The sequence below is a fragment of the Gossypium hirsutum genome, chromosome A05, assembly GCF_007990345.1.
Source record: "Gossypium hirsutum isolate 1008001.06 chromosome A05, Gossypium_hirsutum_v2.1, whole genome shotgun sequence".
NCBI lineage: Eukaryota > Viridiplantae > Streptophyta > Magnoliopsida > Malvales > Malvaceae > Gossypium > Gossypium hirsutum.
Genome location: NC_053428.1, coordinates 14,733,358 through 14,759,063, shown reverse-complemented (window position 1 = coordinate 14,759,063; position 25,706 = coordinate 14,733,358). Strand labels below are relative to the sequence as shown.

Genomic DNA, 25,706 nt, shown 5'->3' with positions numbered 1-25,706 from the left:
TAACATTTATTAATTTTAATAATTTTAAATTTTTTAAAAATATTTTTTGGTTTTTTAATATTTAATAAATAATAAATATTAATGTGTTATCCATGTAGCAATACAGGAGTATGTCATGTCAGTAAAATTAGAAAACGTTAAAATTTCCTTTCATTTTAGGGTGATTCGATAAAAATTCAAATTTAAGGGTTAAAAAAATAAAAAATTAAATAAAATGTTAAAATGATTTATTTTTATAAAGTTGGAGGACTAAATAAGTTATTATGCCTTAAAATTATAAGGGGAAGTTGCAATTAAGGGGCAACTTTGTAAATTTGATAAATAAATAAATAAATGGGTCAACATCGAAAAGATTTATTTTTCTGTGTAGACACCTAACCAAAAACCTGCCCTCTGCTAAATTGAAAATTTGATAGGGACAGTCAATATTTTGCCAGTCTTATAAATAAACGTAAAATGTACTACTGAGTTGCAAAGAAAAGAAGATTGAACATTCTAATTTAATTAATTGTACTTTAATAAGGGTATAATAAATAAATTTTAAATTCTAAAAACATAGTATTTCTTTATGAAATATCTAGTTTTTTATGAAATTTAAAAAATTACGAAACTATATGTATAGTATTATATACACATACATGACGTAGGGTAATATAAATTATGTTTTACTGTTTTTTTCTTCCCTTTGCATTGATAATTTTTTTGACTTGAGATACCATATTATATTAATCCTTTGACCATTTATAGTTGAAAATGAGCAAAGAAATTCAACTTTCAATATAGTATTTTGTTCTTTAACTCAAATACGAAACTATTCGTTTTGGTTACACACTCTGATCATTTCTACACAATTTGTGTTTTTTGAAATTTTTGATAATATTTATATTTTTTATAAATTTAAAATAATTATTTTAAATATAATTTTATAAAATAGAAGATATATTAGATTTCTTTAACGAGGATACAAAGTAATTTCAACCAAAACAATATTTGCAAAGATTAAAGTTACAAAATTTTATTTTTTCTGTTTCTGTTAAATTTTTGAATTAAAAACAGGATTTAGATTGAAAAGCTATTTGTTTACCATTGTTTTTTTTTTTTAATTTAAAATCACCGTTTGAGTTGGAGATACAGGTGTTAATGGGTGAATTTAAGTTCGGGTCGAATTTACGCGTGATATTAACACACTTTATGTTTTGAAAATAATTTTTAAAAATTATTTTTGAAAAATAATTTACTTTCCTAGAAAAGTTAATAATTTCTAGTGTTTGACAGATTTCTTAAAAATATTTCATAAAAATTGTTTTCAATAAAACAAACATACGTTTGAAATTTTCTTATTCCATTATAAATTTATATTTTATATTGTTTTTACATATAATAAAAATATTTTATTAAATTTAGGTTCATTACGACTCCATCTTTTAGTTACATGACTACCAATTGAGTATTTTTTATTTAAAAATGTGATATTAACAAATTTGACAAAAGAAAATTAACAATGTCAACAATTGGACTTGATTTTCAAATTTGAAAAGTAGAGTGACTAAATTCTTAAAAATAAATGTATAGAGACTAAATTACAAATTTGTGAATAGCATATAGACTTATGACATATTTTAACCTTTATACTACAAAACATTTATTATTAATATATTTATAATTGTAATAAATATTTATTATTGAAATATTAATATTAAATATTTTCAATAATATGTGAAGAATATTGTTTAAAATTATTATTTTAAAAAATTATTATTAAAATAAAATTAAAATATTAAATAATTTATTATATGACTAAATATAAATAATTAAATATGTATATTTAATAATATTTAAAAATATAATATTTTATATTAATATTTTAAAAATAAAAATAAAATTTATCATCAGTATCATAATATTAAGTTTGATTTAAGTTAATTTTTATATAAAAATAAAATTATCTATAGAGGAGCTCTTTTCCAGAAGATGATTTACCCTTTTCAAAAGGGTTAGTCATTTTACAAAAAAAAAAGTTTATTTTACGTTGATCTGTAAGTTATTTTTCGTTGACCAAGTTGTTTTCTGTGAAACAAATACAAAAAAATGCAGAAAATATTTACAGTAAAATCTTTACATGTAAACAAACGAACCCTTAATTAGATTAAAATATGAGCTTGTAATTTTATCCAAATCTACTCATATTTGTAAATGATTAACTTAAGTCTATTTTAAACTTATCAATATTTTTTTATTTAAAAAAATTACTATTTTTATTTAATATCTAGCTCAGCCTGCATCAAATTGTGCTCCAATGTAATGTTAGGCTATTAAGTTTGTAGCCACTTTTCTTGGAAGAAGAAAGTTCAAAGCGGATTTGAAGCAGGATAAATGAGAGGTATTTTCTTTCTTAAATGGTGTTCATCATTTCCATTTTTCCAAAACATATTTAAAGAAAATGATGAAAATATTTTTCTTTCTAATTTTTCATATTTTTATTTTTTTTAAATATAATTTTCTAGTTTTTACATTAAATATGTTTTTTATTTCAATGTTTTCTATTTTTCAAGAGAATGGAAATGAAAATGGCTTATATTTTCTAAAACCAAACTAATCCTAAAATTTTTGAAAATTTTAAGACTACATGTTGGAGTATTTCTTTATGTAAAATATATACAAGTTCTCTTTATATTTATTATGAATAAAATCTCACTAATATATAAGTTATATCTAAATTTATTTTGATTTAGTTGAAGATTACAATTATAATTAAAATAATTGTTTAATGACTTATTTGACTCTCTAACTTTATAAAAAAAATATTATTTTAGCTTTGCATATAAATTCTCATCTCTTTTAACTTTTGAATTTGAATTATTTTTCAGATTACCCAAAATGGATAGAAAATTTAACGTATGTTAACTTTACTAATGTGGAATACACGTGGCAATTCATGTGTAGTCTACGTTAGTAATTAATTAATTTTTTAAAAAATAAAAATATTAAAAATATTTTTATACTCTTTAATAAGTTTAAATTTTTTAATATTTTTATTTTTTTAGTTTTAAAATTTTTAAAAATTAATCAATTGCTTACGTAATATACACGTGACAATTCACATAAAAAAAAGTTAACATCTTGAAGGGTTAAAATATTTTTTTTAAAATTTGGAATTCCAAATAAATTATTTTGGATTCTAAAAAGATAGAATTCCCAAACCATTCGTATAAATTTGTTAATCAAATTTAAAATGAATTTAGATGAGCGTTGAGGTGTGGTGTGGTGTGTTTAGTTTTTTTTTTGTCTCATACTATTATATCTAGTCTTATCGTCACCGCTATTTTTACAACTATATATAAATATATCACACATCCAAACTCATCCTTATGATTTTTTCTCTCTATTAATTTTAAATGTAATGAAACGGATGGATTTTGCATTGATGATGATTTTCTATATGGTAAGACCTACTAAAAAAAAATTGGAACTTTAGTTGATGTCATGTCATGTCATGGATGGGTAACTTCCTCTAAGCTAGTTATTATTATTTCATGATATCATCAAATTAAAAAGAAATAATATAAATTGTCACTCAACAACTAACAAATTTAAGAAGTGGGTAGATTTATGTCATTCCATATTAGATAGAAAATGGACCTTTGCCCTTTGAATATTTGATTGATATGATCAATTAATTATTTCACTAAAAAGAACCCAAAGGAGGAGTCAATGGTCTAGATTTCTAGACAACTTGGTTTTAATCAAAATGTAACTTATTATAATAAATTATTTGATGAAACACTATGTTATTGAAGTTGTTTATGAGTCGAATTAAATTAAATTTGAAATTATATTTTTTATTATCAAAAACATTTGAATTAGATGGAACCAAGTGAATAATTTGACTTGTAATAAATCAAAAGCTATGACAATGACAGGTTATCAAGGTTCAAGTTTAAGCAAACAATTAGCCACAAATTACGGCTCCATTAACTTATTCTATAGCTTTCACTTAGGAATAAGACAAAGCTTTTAATTAGTTTATTATAAGTTGATCTCATTTTAAATCTTTTAAGTACTATTTATAAATAATTTTGTGGTTTTTTTTTTCCTAATTGACTGTTTTCATTTTGTCTGAATATAGTTTTATTACTACATACGAAGATGCATGCACACAGGTGTCTTTTCTTTGTTTGAGTGGTGTTAAAGTGATGGGATCAAAATGTAGACAAAACAAGTAATTTACATGTTAAAGCAACCTTTATGGCATTGATCCTTTTTGTTTTCAAAGCTTGATGTTTCTGACTAATTCTTTGGCAAACTGATGAGTTTGGGTTGTCGTGTAGTAATTTCAGTGCTGTCGTTTTTCACTTTCCAGTTTTAGTTTATTATAATATCGTACACAATATATGTATTATGTATCTAATACATTAATAAAAACCCTCCAGATTAGGCCATGAAATGTTATTGTCGTCATTCACTCGTTCTAGGATCAAGGAAAGGAAGAAAGCGTCGAAGGAATAATATATATATATCTGCTACTCTCCTCGAAATTGAAATTTTATTTTAAAGAATTATATCATTCTATTTTTCATATTTTAATTTGAAATTTTAATTTTAAGAATTATTTTATTTTATTTTTCATATTTTAAAATTTAAATCTATTTATTAACACCTTTAAATTTTATTTATTAAATTTATTGGTGTGACAATTTAAAATAAAAAAATATTTATTTAATAACTACGTATCTAAAAAATAATATTATAATGAACCTAAATTTAAAAATTAAAATTTAAAAAGTGGACAAAGTTTTAAATTTGAAAAAGAATATAAAAACTTATAGCGATACAGACCAAAGAAATAAGTATTTCTACAGTCGTATTGTTTTTTTTATATATATTTATTACTTAAAAGTATTACAACTTTTATATATAGTTGTAATTTAGTATTATAAGTTTTATATCAGATTCCTTTCTAGCCAATACAGAAATATCATTTATATTTTGTAAATGTAGGTGATAGGTTCCTCAATTATAGGATTGAATTAAAAAATATCTCCTCTATTAATTAAACGAATCAATTAGTCCCTGTATTATTAAAACATATCAAATAAGGTTAATCTTCACAAGGGCCAGACCAATTTAATAAGGAACTGACTAAGGTATCGGTCCAAAATACGGGTTGAATTGATTGATCTGTGAACTGCTTGAATTAACCGATTGGAACGGTTGAACTAATTTTTTTTTTGATTTGTTTAATAATTTATTCAATTGGACTGGACAAACCAATCGAACCAAGAACTGGTGCTCTAACAGTTAGACCACCGATCCGGTTCAAATACCTTGCCAATTTCAATAGAGTTAATATTTACAATTTAAGAATTTATCATTTACTATTTAACAAAGTTATATTTTGATTTTTTTTATGATTCTATAAATAAATTATTTTGTTTGGAGTTAAATTGTAAATGAAAAATATATCATGTTGTTTTTTAAATAATAAATGTTACCCCTATTCCAAATTGATCTTATTTAATTATTTTTAACAATATAAAAATTAAAATTACCTATTTAATGGTAAAATGACTAATTTAATCCAATATGACGTACTTATTAAAAATTTCACGTTTTATATTTTAAATAGTTTGCGTCATTCAATGCAATACTATTTTACGTTTTTATATTATTTGTCTCTATTTATATAAATCACCGACTAAATTTGATGCAACAAGTTAAAGCGGATATCGATTGAGTTAACAAAAATTTAAAACTATTTTTTAAAAATTAACTAATAGTATTATAATATTTTTTATTTTTTAATTTTTAATTTTTAACATTCACAAAGTAATTAAATGAAAATGTAATTATTAGGGTAATAATTATATTCTCTTGTAATTACAACAAATTGTAATTTCCTAAACATGTTTAGATGACCAGGTATATATAATTACATCATAACTCCCAATGTCATGCTTGCTAGTACCAATTGAAGTACAAAGTTACATAATTTATATTATTAAAAATGACTAATTACTGCAAAAAATTATTAGTATAATAAAAATAATTTCTAAAAAATAATAAAAATTTAAATAAAATCATCATACGTATTATATTAGTCTAAAAAAGTAGTTGGCAGTATGAATACTAATAAAAATAAAATGAAAAATAAACCTCTTATGCAATTATATCTAATTGTTGCAGTACATAGTTATTGAGTTATTCCCTTTTTAATATTGAACATATGCTTATTATATTCATCTATTGGTTATTGACTAAGTTCACCGTTATCTGAATTTGAATCTACGTCACTAAAATTATTAAGATCTCATTCTTTAATGTACTCTTTGAAGTATGGATTATTTCAATTCCACTTATTATTGAAGTTATGAAATATGCAATAAGCTAATATGATACGACCTTATTTTTTTTTATGTTATACTAAGATAATGTTGTTAATATGAGATTAAAAAAAACAATAAATATCTTATCAACCATATTTTGAAGCTTTGAATGTCTAAAATTAGAGTGTAACGCCCTAATTTTTGGGAATTCTGTGAATGTTGGCAAAATTTCATGCTTTGATTTTGTCATTTGTGAGTGAAATTATGAAATAGAACCTATTTGAAAATGTTTGAAAATGCTATAGGCTAAATTGAAGTGGCCAAATAAATAGGAGTGCAAAATAGGAGGATTTGCATGACAAACCTCCCATTTTACATGAAGTGGCCAGCCATCATGTTGTTGTAGACAATATGAGCACTTGATATCCATAATTCATGGTACAGATTGATAATGGGTTAGGTAAATATTCCATGATAATGGATTAGGTAAATATTCCATGATAATGGGTTAGGTAAATGTTCCATGATAATGGTTTAGGTAAATGTTTCGTGATGGGCATTTCATGTCTTTTGTATTAAAGAATTAAATGGATGAAATATGAAATTTTATTAAAAGAAAAAGGGGTGAAAAGAACAAAGTTTTGTTCATCTTTGTTCATCATAACCTAAAGTTAGAGAAGAGAAAGGAGAGGAGAGAGCTCTTGAATATTCGGTCACTTGGGGAAGAAAATTGAAGGTAAGTTCATGGTAGTTTGCTTCTATCTTGATGTTCATGAGTTCTTCTTGATTCTACCTTAACTCTTGAAGCATATTTTGGTTTTTGGTTGTGTTGTGAGCATTTGGTCATGAATTAAAATGAAGGAAATGGTTGTTGTTTCATGTTCTTTTGATAAAAAATGGAAGATAGGTGAAGTTGAGCCAAACAAATGAGCATGCATGTGCCTTAGATGCTAAGGGGAAAATCGGCTAACATGTTGTGCTTTAAAATGATGAAATGGAGACTATACTTAAGTAAACTCATAGATATGTGATGATTGATTGGTGATATACATGTTTAAATAACATGCATGCAAGTTATGTGTGAAAGAGTGATTTGGTAATAAATCTGCTTGGGACAGCAGCAGTAACATGACTTTGGAAAATCACCATAAATTGTGAGAGATGAGTTAGAAGGTGAATAAATTATGTAATTAAAGCTTAATGATCCTAGTTTTAAATGAAATAAACGAGAACATATTTTGAATTCTGTACAATGAGAAATTTGATTCGTAATGAAGAGTGGTCAGATTAGTCAAACAGTGAAACATGAGAAACTTTAAGAAAAATCTGGTATTGATTGGCCAAACCAAAAATTCTGAAAATTTTATGGATAGAAGATATATGAGTCTATTTTCAGGAAAAATTAACGGCACTTGATTTGGAGTTTCGTAGCTCCAGTTATAAATGATTTAGTGACTGTTGCTCAGGAAGACAGCTTGCAGTGAAATTATGATTATATGGTAAACATTGACAAAAATTTGTTAATGAGTTGCTTATTGATTTCTTATAAGCTTACTATGATCTGTAGGTGTGGTTGGCCGAATATTGTAAGGGGTTAATACGTAGTTTGTATTTGAATAGTTAGATTAACGTGTTAGTAATCCAATTGTAGGCGGTTCGTGTGTGGATCTCGTCAGCATATCGTTGCAAACAGGTGTGTAACTGACACCCTCTCATAGACTAGATTGGCAAAAGCCGAAAAGCCGAAATGCCGAAAAGTTGGTATTTTGGGAATTTGCGAGTGTACGAATGCTCGTAAGATAGTTGGGTTTGTATATTTGGTAATCTATAGTAATAAACTGCAGTACGTGCGATTTCGTACATTTTGATAATTTGGGCTTAATGGGCCAAAGATCGGGTTCATGGGCCAACGGGCCCAATTCGGTAAGTATGCACGGTAAGTGTTCTGATAGTACGTAAATAGTTAGGATATGCATAAAAACCCTAAAAGCAACTAAATTACTATAATACCCCTATGTATGGAAAATTACTATTATACCCCTAGGTGCAAAATTACCGTTATACCCCTAGGGTTAATTTTGACTGAAAAGCATGACGATATGATTCTGTATGATGTATGCCGTGATTATATATCTGTTGCATGGGGACATGGGTTATATTATGGAGGAAGCGTCCTGGTGGCTATGCCACAATTATTTGATCTGGTGGCTCTGCCACATATATCTGTTCTGGTGGCTATGCCACGATTATCTGATCTGGTGGCTCTGCCACATATATCTGTTCTGGTGGCTCTGCCACAATATCTGTATCTGGTGACTTCGTCACAATATCTGGCAGCCTCGCTGGGATTTCTGTGGTGTGTAGCGGTTGGGTGGGTCGAGTAGTCTCCCCACATGGTGTAAGGCTGGTACGGGGGTGTTATGGATGAATCTGGGTTGGGTTTCTGCATAAACATGTAATATCTGTTCTGTTCTGTTATGGACCTATGGGCTTTATTCTGAATTCTGTTCTGGGCTAAGGCCAACTTATTCTATTTCTGTGGTTTGAGTTGATATAGGCTATGGTTGGGTTATTTTACACACTGAGTTTCCCCAAACTCACCCCTTTTATTTTCATCCATGCAGATAATCCCCAACCATAGTGGGCTTGGAGCTGTGAGGGAATTCGGAGTGGCCACCCGTTCTGAAAATTTGATTTTCTTCTGGTGAACTGGACATCCTTTTAATTACGTTTGAGGTTTTGGGCTTTTAAATGTAATAAGGTTCTTATTTATTTTTGATGGTTTTTATATGTTTTATTAAGATAGGTAATATTTATATTTAACTGTTGAAATTGGATAGCTTTAGGGCGCGTTTTCAAAAACAACAATTGATTTCAAAATAACACGACAACAAGCAAAGCTTCCGCAATGAAAGTATTTTCCAAAATTAATCACTTTTCCTAAAAATGACTTAATCAAATCGGTTTCCTAGAAATATCCATGACGTTAAGGTGTGGCAATGGCGGTATGCATGTCTAGCATTGGATCCGAAGGGAGCTTGGTACTTAAGCAGTTCGATGGACTCACCACCTCTTTTCCGGTTTCCTACCTGGTGCACAGCTTCCTTTCACTTTAACCTATAATGAAATTATCTTTTAAAACACTAAGTAAGTTTTTCAGGATCTACAACATAAAATGTTTTGAACGCTTTGATGTGGCATGTCGGATCCGGTCACAACGTCAGGGCCGGGTTTGGGGTGTTACATAGAGAGTTCTCGCAAGTTGTCTATGGTATGGTGTCTGTGTTTAGCAATATTCTTTTAAATGATATCATACCCCATGAAATGACACAACAAAAACATTTTATATTTGCATAATTAACATCGATTTTATAATATCATGGTACATAATTCAAATAGTCTATAACTTTAATTGTAAAAACATATATAAACTTAATTTGGAGAAAGATATATCTCTTTTTATACTACGTAAATTAAGTTAAAAACAAAAACAAAATTTATAATATATAACCTTTATAAATTTTTTTTTATAAATTGTCAAAAAATTTCACAACATTTCTTGTAAGTAATATAATTTCCATAACTTTAGAATGCTATTTTTTTATTATAAATAAGTCACTATAAAAACAAACCATAATATTTATTTATGGATAAATATATTATTTTTATAATACATAATACGAATATATAAATTGTGATATCCCGAATTAGGGCATAAACGGAATAGTGGTTTCGAAACCACAATTTTGAAATAGAAAAAAATTAGTAAGTAGATATATGAGTCTAGTTTTAGGGAAAATTTACGGAATTTGATTTCGAGTTTCGTAACTCGAGATATGATTTTTTTAGCGACTGTGAAACAGATGGATAATTTACTACGAGAATTGTTTGAACTTGTTTAAATGCTAAAATAAGTTTAGTAATGTCTCATGCTCGATTCTGGCGACGGTCTCGAGTAAGGGGGCATTACATAAATAAATTATATCCATACTTTTTAGTTATAATTTTTTATAAATAAATATAATATAAAACTTTTATAATGTAAGTTATTTCTTTTCCTTATTTTTTTTACGTTATATGTATTTAAAAACGATTTTATACTTTTGTAAACTATTTTATATTTAACGCTAAAAAATAAAATTATTTTTAAATACAATATAAAAATAATTTATTAAAAGGTTTTTTCATTTAAAAAGTTTCAGAAATTTGAAATATTATTTTTAAAATAATTTTACAAGTTTTTTAAAATTCAAAATGTTGTTTATAATTTTTTAATAACTAAATAAAAATATCTTATCAAAATTTAAATAAATTACACAATTTTAAAGTATTTTTTTTATGATTGTGACTATTAAATATTTTAAATTATTATTTAAATAATAATTTTATAAAAGTAATTCATGCATTGCATGAGATAAATATATATATAATATAACACTTTTATAACATATACATTATTTTTATAATAAATTTGGCCATAATTTTAAAAATTTTAGGATTTAAATAAAATTTTTTTATTTTAACTTTATAAAATAAAAAATTTATTTTTATAATAACTTTTGAGGATTTTTAATATATTTATTTTGTCATAATCATCTCAAAACACTCATATGTATTCATATTTATAATATAATTTTTATAACTTATATATATAAAAGAATAAATTGAACTTGGGTCTAACTAACTATGTAATTACTTTAATTCTCACCCTCCTTTAATAATTGGAAAGTGTAATTAGAGTGCTCTAATTATACCCAATTTAGTGACAATTACTCAAACATGTCACTTTTGTGTAATTATAAACAATTACACTCAAATTCAATTATCAGATAATTTTCCAACTACTTCCAAAATAAAACAAGGTAAACTCCTTATGAAAACCACTTTTGTTAAAAATAAATATCTTGAAAAGTTACTATTAATTTTTAATATATATTATATTATTTTATAGCATGACGTATTATGTTTATGTTATTTTTTAATATTATAAGTTTTCATAACATTGGATTAAATATTTATGTCGTATTTATTTAGTTTTTGTTGTATTGTATTTTAACAAATAAAATTCTCACTACAAATCTTAAATATCTCTTATTTTGCATAATTTACCACGAACTCATGGTACTTAAAATTTATTTACTTACCAAGTAGGTTATAACAATTATCATCCATTAATATATTTAATTTTTAAAATTTTGACTGATAAGTTAATTTTTTTTCTGAAGAAATCATAATATATTTTTTAAAACACACACTTATTTCTCACTTAATTTCAATCTTAATTACATTTAAAATATCATGGTTTGGATTTTAAATAAAAAATTCCAATCGGACTTGGATGAATAGAAAGACGATTGAGTTAAATGGTATAACGTATGAAGTAGGAGGAGGAGGTTGGAAATGCGGATGATTTTGGCTTCAAACCAAAAAGTAGCTATTAGTAAACATCGATAGAATCAATTACCGCTCAACTACTTTTAGTACTTCTTGGCACTGCAATCATATAACACTCATGATTTTTGTGAAAAAAATAAAATGAATTTTTTTATTAAAATGACTATTTTATATTTTTATGAAAATATTAATTAAAATGTTAAATTTTCTAATATGGTAGTTTGTATGAGTTATGACAATTATCACGTATTTTATACTATTTTTATTTTTAAATTTTATAATTTTTTTATAATTTTATGAATTTTAAATTATTTATTGACGTAACATATAAAAATAATAATGCTATGTGGATTACCACACAAGTTATAACGCTAACCTACTTAAAAAATTAATGTTTTAATTGAAAAAAATGATTTAACTCTTTTTAAAACTAGTCAATTTTAATTTTAAAAAAAACGAGGACCAATTTGATAAGAAAATATAAACTTTAAAATTGAAAATAAGTATTATATATATTTTATTCATATATAATTGATCATGATACTAAATATAGGGTAAATAATATATATCGCTGATATTAATTAAGTGCATAAATTGGCGGACTTAAAAAACAAATTCGGCAACAAATCTTAATAAATACCATTATTCTTATCCGGCAACACAACATTAATTCCTCCACCTTCAAAGCAAGTTTTGGATTTAGTCCACTCTATCACCTGATTTCAACGGACGGCATCAAAGATTGATTGATCAAGATTCTCAACCCTTATTATATATAAATTTCAAATTTGTTAAAAAAATCCAATAATAAAATTAATATATCCAGATTAATCTAAGTAATTATTGATTTCGAAAATCTTAAATATAAACACAGTTCCAATCTATAAATTTTATCAAATTATTGGAGAAATAAATTCTAAAGTAGGCATGATGTTTTTGTTGCTTAAAAAAATTTGTACGAAGAACTACTCAAGACATTTGGAATTGAAACGTGGAAGACTAGGCGAAAGGGTGGGGGCCAAAACGGAAAGCAAGGGTAAAAAGGGAAAAAAGGTGTGGGGGTGACGTTAGGGTAGGCATAAGCAGAAGCAGCAAAAAGGTCTCTCCCACGTGCCGGATGATGGTTTTGCTACGGTCAAATGCCGGTGCCAATAATGCCACGTGTATGCCTAATATTCCAAAAAAACTATTAATAGTTCTTCAAGTTTGAATATTTGACCGTTTTATTTTCTCTTTGGGTCCTCTTTTTCATCATCCCCTAAAAAGGCATCCCTTGATTGTAACCCCTTACTGGTATTCTTCGCTGACTTCTCCTCAGCATCCCCACGCTCCGTTCTAGCGCGTTCTCCCACTCTCCGTCCTTTTTTCTTTTTAATCCCTCTGTTCCTTACGCAAGTAAGGTTGAACTTCTAGATGATAAATTGTTTCCCTAGTGGAGACTTCAAACATTTTTAGATTTCTTATTCTATAACCAGTAATTTAATATTATTATTAAACAAAAAATATTATTATTATTATTTAAGAGTCCATGATACTTGTAACCCTTTTATTTTGTTTGTTCAAAAAATACCCAAATTTCATGCTTTCTTTTTTCTCATTTAATTTTCACCTTCTTTTATTATTGTACAAATTTGTACTACAAATTAGAAATTTATTGTAAACAAATTAAATTTAAAGATAATGAATATAAACCAATTTTTTAGAAAATATATATTCACACAGTCCGGCGGATGAGAGTTTAGTAAAAGAAGGGCTAAGACCTAATTAAGGGGGGTGACTACAAAGTGTGGGTCAGGGAATGCCAAGTATGGACTGGAAATGTTTCCATACTAGAAGCCACTTTTTGCTCTTCCTATTGGAAGGTGTTTGTCAAACCTTCTTTTATACAGTGCTTTCTATCTCTATATCTTTTCATCACGACTTTTACATGTATATTGGCTGAAATATCCATATGTCTGTATTTATATGACTCAAACAACATAAAGAGATGTCCTGAAACCCTGAAAGTCCAAAACCAAAAACACTAATATTTCAAACCCCAGCTCTCTCCTATCCCTTCCAACTTTTTTTCCCTTGATTCTTTTGTTATTCGTCTTCTTGGTCGATCTCTCCATGTCGGATCATGGATTCAGAGACTTTTACTACCATGGGGGTGCATTCAACAATATTGATCATGATCAGCAAAGTTATGGTGGTGAAACTGATCACATGTACAGAGTTTCATCGTCCTCCATTGATCCTTCCTACATGAGCTTCACCGATTGTTTACACAGTACTTCCATGGACTACGGTTCACTTGAGAAAGCTTTCGGTCTGTCACCTTCGTCGTCGGAAGTGTTTTCTTCCGTCGAAGGCGGCAATCGGTCGATGATGAAGCAGCACGTTGGGGCGGATGAATTAGGAGGCAATACCGGTGAAGTTACGGCGACTCTTAATTCTTCTGTTTCTTCGTCATCAAGTGAGGCTGGTTGCGAAGAAGATTCAGACAAGAGTAAGAAAGATGGGCAGCCAAAAGGATCGGACGATGGCGGTGAAAGCTCAAAGAAAGGGTAAATGAATTAAGTTTCTTTTTTTTTTCTTCTTTTTCATAATATTATTGGTAACAAATTATGAGGTTGTAACTGGTTGGGTTTATTGTATCTAATAGAAATAAAGCGAAAATGAAAGGGGAGAAGAAGCAAAGAGAACCACGATTTGCTTTCGTGACTAAAAGTGAAGTTGATCAGTTAGAAGACGGCTATAGATGGAGAAAATATGGACAAAAAGCTGTGAAAGACAGTCCATACCCGAGGTTTGGTTCTTTCGTTTTCTTAATCTACCACCAAACACATATGTTGAAAATAATCTTATCTTTTAGACACTAAAGAAACTACTTGCGAAATTATGTCTGAAACCTTGATCTTGCATTACATCTTCTCGCCCCCTTCTTTTGACTTGCACCTAGATGATCCGTCAATATAGAAACTTAATCTGTACGTAATAACTTGAGGGTTTAGCCGTTCAGGTATTTGTCTTTGAAAGCTATAAAGTAGGCTTAAATAATATGTATGTATGTGTGTGAATATGATTAGATTTTCTCGGGAAACAAACACCAACTTGTGCTTCCACTGGTGAAAAATTATCCAGCTTCTTTATCATTATGTAAGGGATACATTTCTGTTTATCATTGCAGAAGCTACTACAGGTGCACTACTCAGAAGTGCACGGTGAAGAAAAGAGTAGAGAGGTCATTCCAGGATCCGTCCACTGTGATCACAACATACGAAGGTCAACACAATCATCCACTTCCGACAACACTGAGAGGAAGCGCAGCTGGGTTGTTCCCACCTTCCATGTTAACCCCATCGCCACTGGGGAGACCAAGCTTCCCGCACGAGTTGCTCATGCAGATGCCTAACTATCATCATCAGATGAATAACCAAGCACCCGCTGGTTCAATGTTTGCCGAAAACTTTAGCCCTTTTCAGCAGTACGTCCATCAACACCAGGTTCCTGACTATGGACTTCTTCAAGACATGGTTCCTTCCACGTTCCTTAAACATGAACCATGAGTCTCCACTCTTAATTACATCGTCTTTTTACTCCTTGTGTGTGTACATATTTATATTATATAATTAGGATTTAACTACTTTTTCATCAAATTGAACTTCTCTCTAGAGCCTATGAATTATTATTCAATTACTGGTCTCGAAAGGCCTAACATTCAAGGACTAGATGGGGAGCAGGATTTCTTCTTCTTTTGTGTATTCTTCTTGCAACTTGGTTTTGAGTCTGTAACAAATATTTAGAGGTAAAAGCTTCTTTGATAGGGGGGATGTGGAGGTGAAGGTCAGATATAATATGGTAGATTTTTGAAGAAAAAGAAACCTAGGATTAAGAGGATTTGCAGGTTTGTAATAGTGGATTAATTAAACTGCATTTTATATGCATAGTTGTTTTATCATTATTCTTGATGGGATTATTAGTGAAGAATTTGAGCATTATATATACCTTAAAATTTCCTTTACTATAAACTTTTCTTGAGCTGGCTATCTATAGCTTATAATCTGAACTCTACTCAGAAATTAAGAGCTAAATAATTAATTACGCAGCAGGAGAAAAAAACAACAACTAAAGTTTAGCTGAATAAGAAAGTTATGAGTCATCATCCTGTCTTTATAAGGCTGGATCCTAGTCCTAAACTATATATATACAAATAAAAAGTGGCTTATAGTGAAAACCTAATTTTGAACACCGCATGTAACATGAAATAAATATTTAATATGAAACCATCATATGGTACTAATAAAATGAATATAAAAATGAATTACTAGAGCATGTTTGAATTTACAGTCTTTAAATTCTTAAGAGCACCAATTGAATTAAAGATATCAAACTTTCTATATACTATGAATTATTAGATTTAAAATTTTCATGGCAAATGACCTAACGTCCCCTTAATTTGATAGATACTTCTCCTCAATATTTTAATTATAAATTTATTCTAATCATACATGTACTATTGTATGGAGTAGTTAATTAATTGAAATTAATGTAAGTGCCTATCATTTATGATATTGTTAAATTTGACTTGAGAGACGTAGAAGCCACGTTTTCGGTCAAGTCTTGAACGAAATTATTAGAAATTTGGTTTCGTGTTGAGATCACCAAAAATATAGCATAATTAAAATATATACCTTAAATAATAATAATAATAACAAATCTGGTCCTGCTCCTCCTTCAGCTCTCCCTAACTAAAACAGCGTTGAATATATAATTAAATGACAAAATTCATTAGTCATATGCAGTCAAATAATATAGAAATGCTTAATCCGGTGCATTTCATTAAGGAATAAGGTGGTTTTTGGCCTACGCACTAATCAAAGAAAAACAGTCACTAAACTAGTTAACTAAAATTCATAGCTACTTCTTTTTAAAGGTGAATACATACCCAAATTTAAATTCAAGTATAAACATCCGAGTATAAATTAGTTTATTCAAGTAAACACTACTCCAAATTAATTTAAATTAAAGGGTTAATTAAAAGGAGTATAAAGACAATAATAAGAGTAATAATGTTTCTTTTTTTTTTGATAAAAAATATGGTTTTTTTATATATTATAAATTAGTAAAAATGATAGTTAAAGTTGAAGATAAAAACTTTAAATCTAAATAAATCTGATGAACAACTTTAACCGGGGGACTTGAAATACTAATATGGTTGTTTTCTTTTTGCTATTATTGTTGTGGTTAATAGTTTCTGAAGGAGGTATCTCGATGGCTTCTTACCATGTTCCAACACTAATAAAATAAACAGTTGATTTACACAGAAAGATGTATGATTTTAAAATTAGCAAATTGAATTTGTTAGATGATGACTATCCCTAATTAATTCCAACCAATCTTGTAATTATAAATTATAGATATGGATCAAGAGTCAGAATTAACATTTTGCTCCTTGAATGAGATTTTGGTATGGTAGAAATAAATAAATAAACTTCAAAAATTTAAATTAATTTAACAGTGGGCCATTTTAATGAGTAGTGTACAGGAGTAAGAAAGAATTGTGGGGAACATTGAATTTCACCAAATTTCAAGAAGAAATTTAAAGGGCAATCAAAATTTTAAATTTGAATTACATTAGCAAGATAATTTGGGTTGGTGATGATATAATAAATTTTAATATTACTATGTTACAAATTTACAATCTTAAAAATCTTTTTACAACTTTTCATTAATTAATATAATTTTAATATTATTGATAAAAGTTCGAGTATTTATATTTGAATATCATCATCATATGTAAATTATGCATATGTGAATTTTAAGTCAAATTACTTTACGATGTTAATAACTTTATTTTATTTTATAATTGATTGGATATATACTTATATATATTTACACTTTAAAAATGATTTCTTCCCCAAAAAAATTCCACTGCTTTTCCAACAATTCATTTAGAGATTATAATGAAGATTAGATTCAAAAGGAAGATTAATATATGGACTATCTAATTGGGTCAAGCTAAAGCATCTGCCCATCATTTTCAGCCTGCAACTACAGCTCTAACTCCATACCAAACAAAAGAAAAAAAAAAAAACAAGAAATTTCCAAGGTTTGATTTGATATATATTTTTAATTTCACAAATAAAATCTAGAATTATCATATATTCATTTTTTAAAAAAATTATATTCTAAAACGTATCACTTTATGAATTTTGGAGATGAAATTTAATTTTCTTATAGACCAAAGTGAGATAACTTCCAAGTTAATCAATTGATTGAAATAGAAGAGTGGGCTCCTGATTCCCTGAATATGCACTTTTACATGCAGAAAGGTCAAAAACAAGGTTTCCATAGGTTCGATTGTAATAAATAAGGGTTAATTTTGCAAATCAAAAGTATTTATGATGGACGGCTGAGAATTGAAATCAAACGTCTCTTATATATCAATAAAATATGACTTGTCATCAATAATTGTCTATCACATTAGTGCGATTCACTTTGCAATGGCGATATTCCGTAACAATCAAAATCAAAATTCAATTACAATTCCGATAAAAGTAAGAAAGTAAAATCAAAATTTATTAGCCTTTTAATGGCCCATGATGAAGGTCTATGTTAAGTTTTCACACCAGGTCCACCCTCCGTTCAGAATATATAAAAAATAATACCCTCTAACTTTACAAAAAAATTATTTTAACATTCTATTTAATTTTTTTAATCTTTTTTAACTTTTAAATTTATATTTTTTTATCAAATCACCTCCAAAATAGATAACAAAATTAATTTTTTTAATATTTTTAACGTAACAAACTACGTGAACTGCTAAGTGAATAACATGCCATCGTTTAATTAATTTTTTAAATATAAAAAATAATTTTTTTATAATTTTTATACTTTTTAAAAATAATTTTAATGATTTTTAAAAATTAATTTTATAAAATTTTTGAAATTTTAAAATTTTAAAAAATTAATTAAATACTAACACATTATCCACGTGATAATCTATATGTATTTCATGTCAGCAGAATTAAAAACATAAACTTTTAAAGTAAATTCAAGAGTTAAAAGTAATGAAAGTTAAAATGAAATGCTAAAATGAATTTTTTTATAAAATTGTTGGGAAAAAATTATTATGCCCTAAAATTATAAGAAAGTAATGACCCATTATCCATTTTCTTTAATGACAGATTAATAATTAGATTATTGTATCTTTTAAATTTAAAATATACATTGTATTATCATTTTTTATATTAAATTGAATAATTAAATTTAATAAAAATATATTAATTTTCTTGTCAAAAAAGATATACTAATTTTTATAAAAATTAGAAAATGTTTAATTTTTGACACTGTTAATAAATAATAATTAACTAATTACAATATTACCAAAGTTGAGCTGAAGAAGCTTTAATAGAAAGTACAAAAAGATAATTAAATTAGAATGTTAATCCTAACTCATTGGACTATTATTATGTATAATTTAATTAAACATTCAATCTGTTTTTATAGAAGAAAAAAGGAAACATTCTATCTGTAGCAGCTGTAATCTGCTGGAAATAATTATTTTAGAAATTTCTGTTTTTCTTTTGTAAAATAATTTATGTTTTCTCTGTTATTTTTCTCACATCACATTAACGCGCACAAAACTGAAAGCAAAATAGCAACAAGAGACCCAACCAAACAACAGCAACCATGGCAACAACAACCGTTTGAGAGTGTGAAAACGACGTCATATCTGGAGTTTTTTTTTTCTTCTTTTCTCTATTCTTGAAGCAAGCTGGTTAGAGATCTCCTTCGTCTCCAAATATTCAATTCGCCGTTTATTTTATTATGTAATTAAAACATAAATTTGTTTTAGGCGTTGTATTTATGAGCATGTCCTAGCACAATCTCTCTATTCTACTCATTGGTTTTCTCTTTCTTTGGTAACTATTCTTTCTTCTTTTGTTTTTCCTTCTCACTTTTAATTTAGACTTTTCATTTTTTGAGGATTGGTTTAATTCGGTGCTGTTGCAAATTTCACAGTTGGAGGAGGTTATTGTTTGATCCAGAAAAGAAATGGTAGTTTCTGGGCCAATTACGCCTGGACAGGTACGGCTTCATATTAAAATTTTATTGATTCATTGATTTTTTTTTTGTTTAAGTTAAGATTTAGTTTTGAGATTTTTTTTAAAAAAATTTTGAATTTGGACAATGTGATTTATTAGCTGAAAACATTTGGAGTTGTTTTTTTGCAATTATTAAATTTGTGATTTCTATATACTAATTTTGGAGTCTGTTTATTTTGTTTCGTTATTGAGGAAGTATCTAAGATTCAGGCCCGCTATTTTTTTTCTATAGAGTTTCAGAGCTTACTCATAAGCTCGTGTTTGTTTGTAGAAAATTATCTTTTTCTTTTGAGATTAACAATGATGATAAGGGTTAAATTTCTTGTTTCTACTAAGAATCTATGAAAGTTCTATGGTTACGAGATTTACATAAGTGGCTTGCTTGGTTTGATGTGTGAAAAGATTTGACTCACAACTGAGTGACATGTATGGAGAATCTGATGAATTATGGTTAGTTGTGATGATACTAGTGTTCATAATGTAAATCAAAGTGAAACTGTGAATGAGATTGGGAAGTTTATGAAGTTTTACTTGATATTTTATCAAAAGAACTTACGTGCAATTGTTATAATGCAGGAGTGGCATTTTAATTATTTCAACATCTATTTCAAATTGGGCTTTTATTTTTCATCTTTTAAACTTCTATAATCATGCATTATGTGAATATTTCACTCCACTATTCTAATTTTACTTATGTCACTTGTTCTTACTATTTTATTATATTTTATATATATTTAAACTGATCAACTTGTTCTTCTATGACTAGTTTTACCCAAAATACTTAATGAAGCCTTTTTTTATAATTGTTACAGGTGTCTTTTCTCTTAGGAGTTATCCCAGTTTTCATTGCATGGATATATTCAGAGTTCCTAGAATACAAGAAATCGGCATCTCTTTCTAAAGCGTAAGTAATCATTTCAAGTAGGAGTTAGCGCAGGTGCACAAATTTGTTAGCTTATATCACTATTCTTTAGAGTTATTGACTTCAATATTTGCTGATGCTAATGACTGTGTTTCATTTGCAGCCATTCAGATACTAATCTGGTTGTATTAGGAAAGGAGACAATTAAAGAAGATGACAGGGCTGTTTTGCTTGAAGGGGGTCTAACAAGATCAGCATCTTCTAAGCTCCATGCTTCATCCATCAAAACAAACTTGATTAGGTTGCTTTCTTTAAGTTTCAGTGTTGTTATAGTTTTCCATGATTGTACTCTAAACTCATCTTACCATTTATGATTCCAGGTTTTTGATCATGGAAGACTCTTTCCTTCTGGAACACCGAACCACTTTGAGAGCAATTTTAGTTATAAACAGAAATACACTTTTTTTGGCAGCTTTCTGTTTTTGTCTTATATTTGACTACGCAGTCTAATGCAGGGCCGAGTTTGGGGCTATTCTGGTGTACTTCTACATATGTGATCGGACAAATTTACTAGGAGAATCTACCAAGGTGCTTTTATACCTGGTTGTGTTGTTGACTGTAATTCATGCTTTCATCTGTGGTTTTTTTGAAAAAGCTAAACCTTATACTATTGCATCTGCATACTTATTAGGGTCTTCATTTTCATTATTATTTATAGTTATATTATTTTGTGCTTTCTGGTTATGTTGGTATCTTACTTTTATCTATGTCCATCTGGTTTTCTCTTAATTCCTTTCCCCTTCAGAATGACAGAAAGAGGCTTTAGTTTTGGTTTACTAGTCTCTTAAAAGTCTCTTCAATTACTTTTTGCATTCCACTACCCTTGAAGGTCATTGTTTGTTGTCCTCATTTTCCTTTTAGTTGAATGTTAAACAACCTTTTTTCTTCCCTTGTACTTGCATCCTTTCTTGGGTCCTCTTGTTTGGGTAAATATTTGATACTTCTTTAATAAGCAGGTGTTGACCACTATGTCCTTTCGCTTATGGTTCAAAATAAAGGATTACCATACATTGTCCGAAATTATTTACTTCTCTGGTGGTTGGAAATGTTTGATGGCTAATTTTTTTCCTCTTTAAATGGTTTAAAGTAGCTGTATATTTGCACATTTATGGTAGGTTGAGAGTTGGTACTTTGCTTTCTTATGTTGATTAACATTAAAAGTTTTTTTGTTTTTTGTTTTTCTCAATATGATTTCTTATGTGTATTTCCTTGTACAGAAATACAACCGTGACCTTTTCCTCTTCCTCTATGCTCTTCTCATCTTAGTTTCTGCAATGACTTCTTTGACAAAGCATAGTGACAAATCAGCATTCTCTGGAAAGACCATGCAGTACCTTAGTAGGCATCAGACTGAAGAATGGAAAGGATGGATGCAGGCAAGTGTTAATTGTTTAACTTGTAACCTGTGAATGAGTAACTACTTAAGCATAGGCACCTTCCAAACACCTAATTTTGAAAAGAAGGTATTTAGATTATATTTCCTTATGTTCCTTTGTGTTTACTTTCCTCAATATCGTAATTTCATTTTTAAATCTTGGAAAAGGTCAATGTCATAACTTTCTGCCGCAATACCTTTTTTCTGTTTGGTAATAGCTACCTCATTATTTGAATTTTGATCCATATATTTAATCTTAACAGTTGTTCATTGGCTTTTCTTAATCTTGCTCATTTGTTCTAATATTGATAAGAATATTCCCTATAAATTGTGAAACTATCGTATGAAATGCTTTATGATAATTGATATGAGTATTCTGTCTTTAGACCTGCACTGATGTTCCCATGCACCAATTCCTGATTTGTGAGATTGCTTGTGTTTGCAGTAGCATGGCATCCATGCTCTCTGCAGATTACTTATTCTGTACTAAATTCAGCTGCATTCGCATGTCTTTTTTTGGGGGGGCTTTTTGCAGGTGCTATTTCTAATGTACCATTATTTTGCTGCGGCGGAGATATATAATGCAATACGTGTCTTCATTGCTGCATATGTTTGGATGACGGGATTTGGCAACTTCTCATACTATTATATCAGAAAGGACTTTAGCCTAGCACGTTTTGCTCAGGTGATACTCTATACCATTCCAGCATTCCAGTTATTAAGGGTTATATATATTATATATCCACTTTATTCATATCAGTAAACCTCTTATTCTTCTATAACTTCTATTTGATGCAGATGATGTGGCGACTAAACTTCTTTGTGGCATTTTGCTGTATTGTTCTCAACAATGACTATATGCTTTACTACATCTGCCCAATGCACACGCTTTTCACCGTAATGGTGTATGGAGCTCTTGGGATTTTCAACAAGTATAATGAGATACCATCGGTGATGGCTGTGAAAATTCTTGCATGCTTTCTTGTAGTTATCTTTATTTGGGAAATTCCTGGAGTTTTTGAAATATTCTGGAGTCCACTAGCTATCCTATTAGGTTTGCAACCTTCTGACTTCATTCTTCTGATTTTTTTTTTTTTGTTTATCAACTTACCAGTAATTTACAGCTTAGAATATTCATGTCCTTTTCTGATGCCTTTCGATATGCTTCGATATTTTTTATTCTTTTTATTGCATTAAAGTTGGAATGTCTTTGCTTTAAATATGTATACTTTCAGTTGAACTTCATTTTTAATATACGTATTTCAAAGCCAGTCATTCTTCTTCACTGGGATATGTTGTAGTTGTTTGCTTATATCAGTTATTTTGTCTCTTACTGGCAGGGTACACTGATCCTGCAAAACCTGATCTCCACCGGTTGCATGAGTGGCATTTTAGATCTGGTCTGGATCGCTATGTATGGATAATTGGAATGGTGTATGCCTACTATCATCCAAATGTAAGAAAAAAAATTCAATCATCAATCTAGTTCTCTTTGTGCACAATTAACTTTCTCATTGAAATGTTTTAAATCTTAGGTTGAGAAATGGATGGAAAAATTGGAGGAATGTGAAACCAAGAGAAAATTTTCAATCAAAGCAAGTGTTGTTGCAATTGCTTTATTTGTAAGTTGCCTGATCTCTAGATCTCTATATTGCCATTATGCTTATTTTGTTTTTGATGGAGGCTTTTTTTCTTTTATTTCTTAAATTCTTCAGGTTGGCTATATGTGGTATGAATGTATTTACAAGCTGGACAAGGTTACTTACAACGAATACCACCCATACACATCTTGGATTCCCATAACGTGCGTATTAATGCTATCTTTTTTCTAGTTTACTTGGAACACTAGAGGAAGTTTATGTGAAAGTGCAAGGAATATCATGTAAATAGAATCTGATTCCCATGTCTTCTTTCTTGTGATTCTAGTGTCTACATTTGCTTGCGGAATTGTACTCAGCAGCTTCGAAGTTACAGTTTGACTCTCTTTGCGTATGTTTCTGGAAATAACTAATTCATTTGATTCCACCTTTCTTACTAGACTGTGGGTTATTGATTTGCCTTTTGAGGACTTTCTGGTGCTATTTTAGCATTGCTCTAATTAATGCTACATTTTTGTGCTTCCTAGGTGGCTTGGCAAGATAACTCTGGAGACTTACATTTCGCAATTTCATATCTGGTTGAGGTTTGTTGACCATTTAAACGTCTTGTTTTAATCTGTTCCTCAAATTATATCTAAAACAAAAGCCTGTTAGTGAAATTGGTTTTCCTGGATAACTAGTTCCATCTCTGCATCCTTTATAAAAAGCATGATAATTCAACAAGCACTGAAGCCAACGTAAGATTAACATATTTACATGTCTACAAGATTGTTATAATTGCATTTCGCACCTGCAGATCAGACATGCCTAATGGACAGCCCAAGTGGCTTCTTTCTTTTATCCCGGAATATCCCCTGCTCAACTTCATGCTCACAACAGCTATTTATGTCTTGGTGAGCAAATTCTCTCCTCTCTTCCATATTTTGTCAACAGTTTCGATTGTATTCATTTTGCTCACTTTTGCTACCATCTTGCCTTGGTTCTGCAGATATCTCATCGTCTGTTCGACTTGACCAATAAACTTAAGTCAGTTTTCATTCCCACAAAAGACAACCGACGGCTGCTATATAATTTCATTGCTGGAGTAGTCGTTTCAGTGTGTTTGTACTGCACTTCACTCATTCTTCTTCAGATTCCTCATTCAATTGTAAGCTACTAATCATTATGAAGAACTAACGAGTTTTCTGAATTTTAGACAATGTGTCCGGTCTTCTTTATCAACATTTGTTATGTTATATTAACCTGCATATAACTGATTCCATAATTACAGGCCTGAGAAAGCATGAAGTTGGATAGCGAGCGCTTTTACATCGGACATACAAAAAACATAAATAGTTGGAGCAGAATAAGTGAACTTGGAAGACGTCTACACGATCTAAGCTTTCGGATTTGAATGTTTCCAATGATTTTGAGTAAAATTGCCCTCTATTTTTCATCCTCGATCTGGAACTATGAGTCTTGGCTTTGCGTTGGGAGCATGATGGGGGCAAGCAGGCAACCAACAGGAAGTAAATCTTTTTCCTTTTTTTTTTCTTTACATTTTGTTGAATATTGATGAACTGCAATATATCGTTTCCTTTTGTATTTTTTTTTCCTTTTTTGGTCATTTATTGAAGGAAAAAATGTAAATTGATGTGACGTAGAATGTGGTGTTTCGGTACCAAACAGATCGGAGATACAATAGTAATGCAAAATTTTATTGGGAACTTCTCTCTCATAATCATTTGTCATTTGGGCATGTATTTTACGACATCAAAACTAGGTATAATTATGTAATATTTTGAGTGAGAGAGTGATATGTAACCTTATTAATAAGAAAATGTTTTTAGATATAAATTGAGCTAAAATCAATTTATCTTTGTTGCAACCATTTGAATCTTTGAACACTTACTCTTGAAATGCCTATGTCTCTCTTTCTATTTATTTATATTGTAATTCTCACTTTTATTTGAAGCGAACAATTTAATTTAAAGAGTATAGTGTTTGTTTTTTTGACACTTG

General features: G+C 28.7%; 2 protein-coding genes across 4 annotated transcripts; both read left to right on the top strand.

Moving 5' to 3' along the window:
* Positions 1–13,822: 13,822 nt before the first annotated feature.
* Positions 13,823–15,285, top strand: LOC107905865 (probable WRKY transcription factor 71). Its single transcript, NM_001326964.1, is given in 3 exon segments — positions 13,823–14,266; positions 14,365–14,508; positions 14,890–15,285. Coding segments are annotated over 3 exon segments (960 nt in total). The 5' UTR covers positions 13,823–13,829; the 3' UTR covers positions 15,269–15,285.
* A 3,979-nt stretch (positions 15,286–19,264) lies between these two features.
* LOC121229385 (protein REDUCED WALL ACETYLATION 3) lies at positions 19,265–25,411 on the top strand. 3 transcript variants are annotated; one of them, XM_041113564.1, is made up of 18 exons: positions 19,265–19,482; positions 19,561–19,627; positions 19,728–19,793; positions 20,623–20,714; positions 20,836–20,973; positions 21,053–21,109; positions 21,188–21,260; positions 21,950–22,108; positions 22,643–22,792; positions 22,906–23,161; positions 23,448–23,563; positions 23,643–23,729; positions 23,823–23,911; positions 24,034–24,096; positions 24,233–24,289; positions 24,502–24,598; positions 24,694–24,852; positions 24,976–25,411. In XM_041113564.1, the coding sequence occupies exons 3-18, from the start codon at positions 19,761–19,763 to the stop codon at positions 24,979–24,981; spliced, it is 1,632 nt and encodes a 543-aa protein (XP_040969498.1). In that variant the 5' UTR covers positions 19,265–19,482; positions 19,561–19,627; positions 19,728–19,760; the 3' UTR covers positions 24,982–25,411. The 3 variants fall into 3 exon arrangements, with proteins under 3 accessions (XP_040969498.1, XP_040969496.1, XP_040969497.1); XM_041113562.1 differs by lacking the exon at positions 21,053–21,109 and having other exon boundaries at positions 19,266–19,482; XM_041113563.1 differs by lacking the exon at positions 21,053–21,109 and having other exon boundaries at positions 19,266–19,627.
* The last annotated feature ends 295 nt before the right edge of the window (positions 25,412–25,706 follow it).

Coding starts and splice junctions, on each gene's coding strand:
- LOC121229385 (XM_041113564.1), top strand. CDS start 19,761: ATGGTAGTTTCTGGGCCAATTACGCCTGGACAG. Junction 22,109..22,642: donor AATGGAAAGGATGGATGCAG/GCAAGTGTTAAT, acceptor GGCTTTTTGCAG/GTGCTATTTCTAATGTACCA. Junction 24,599..24,693: donor CAACAGCTATTTATGTCTTG/GTGAGCAAATTC, acceptor TTGGTTCTGCAG/ATATCTCATCGTCTGTTCGA.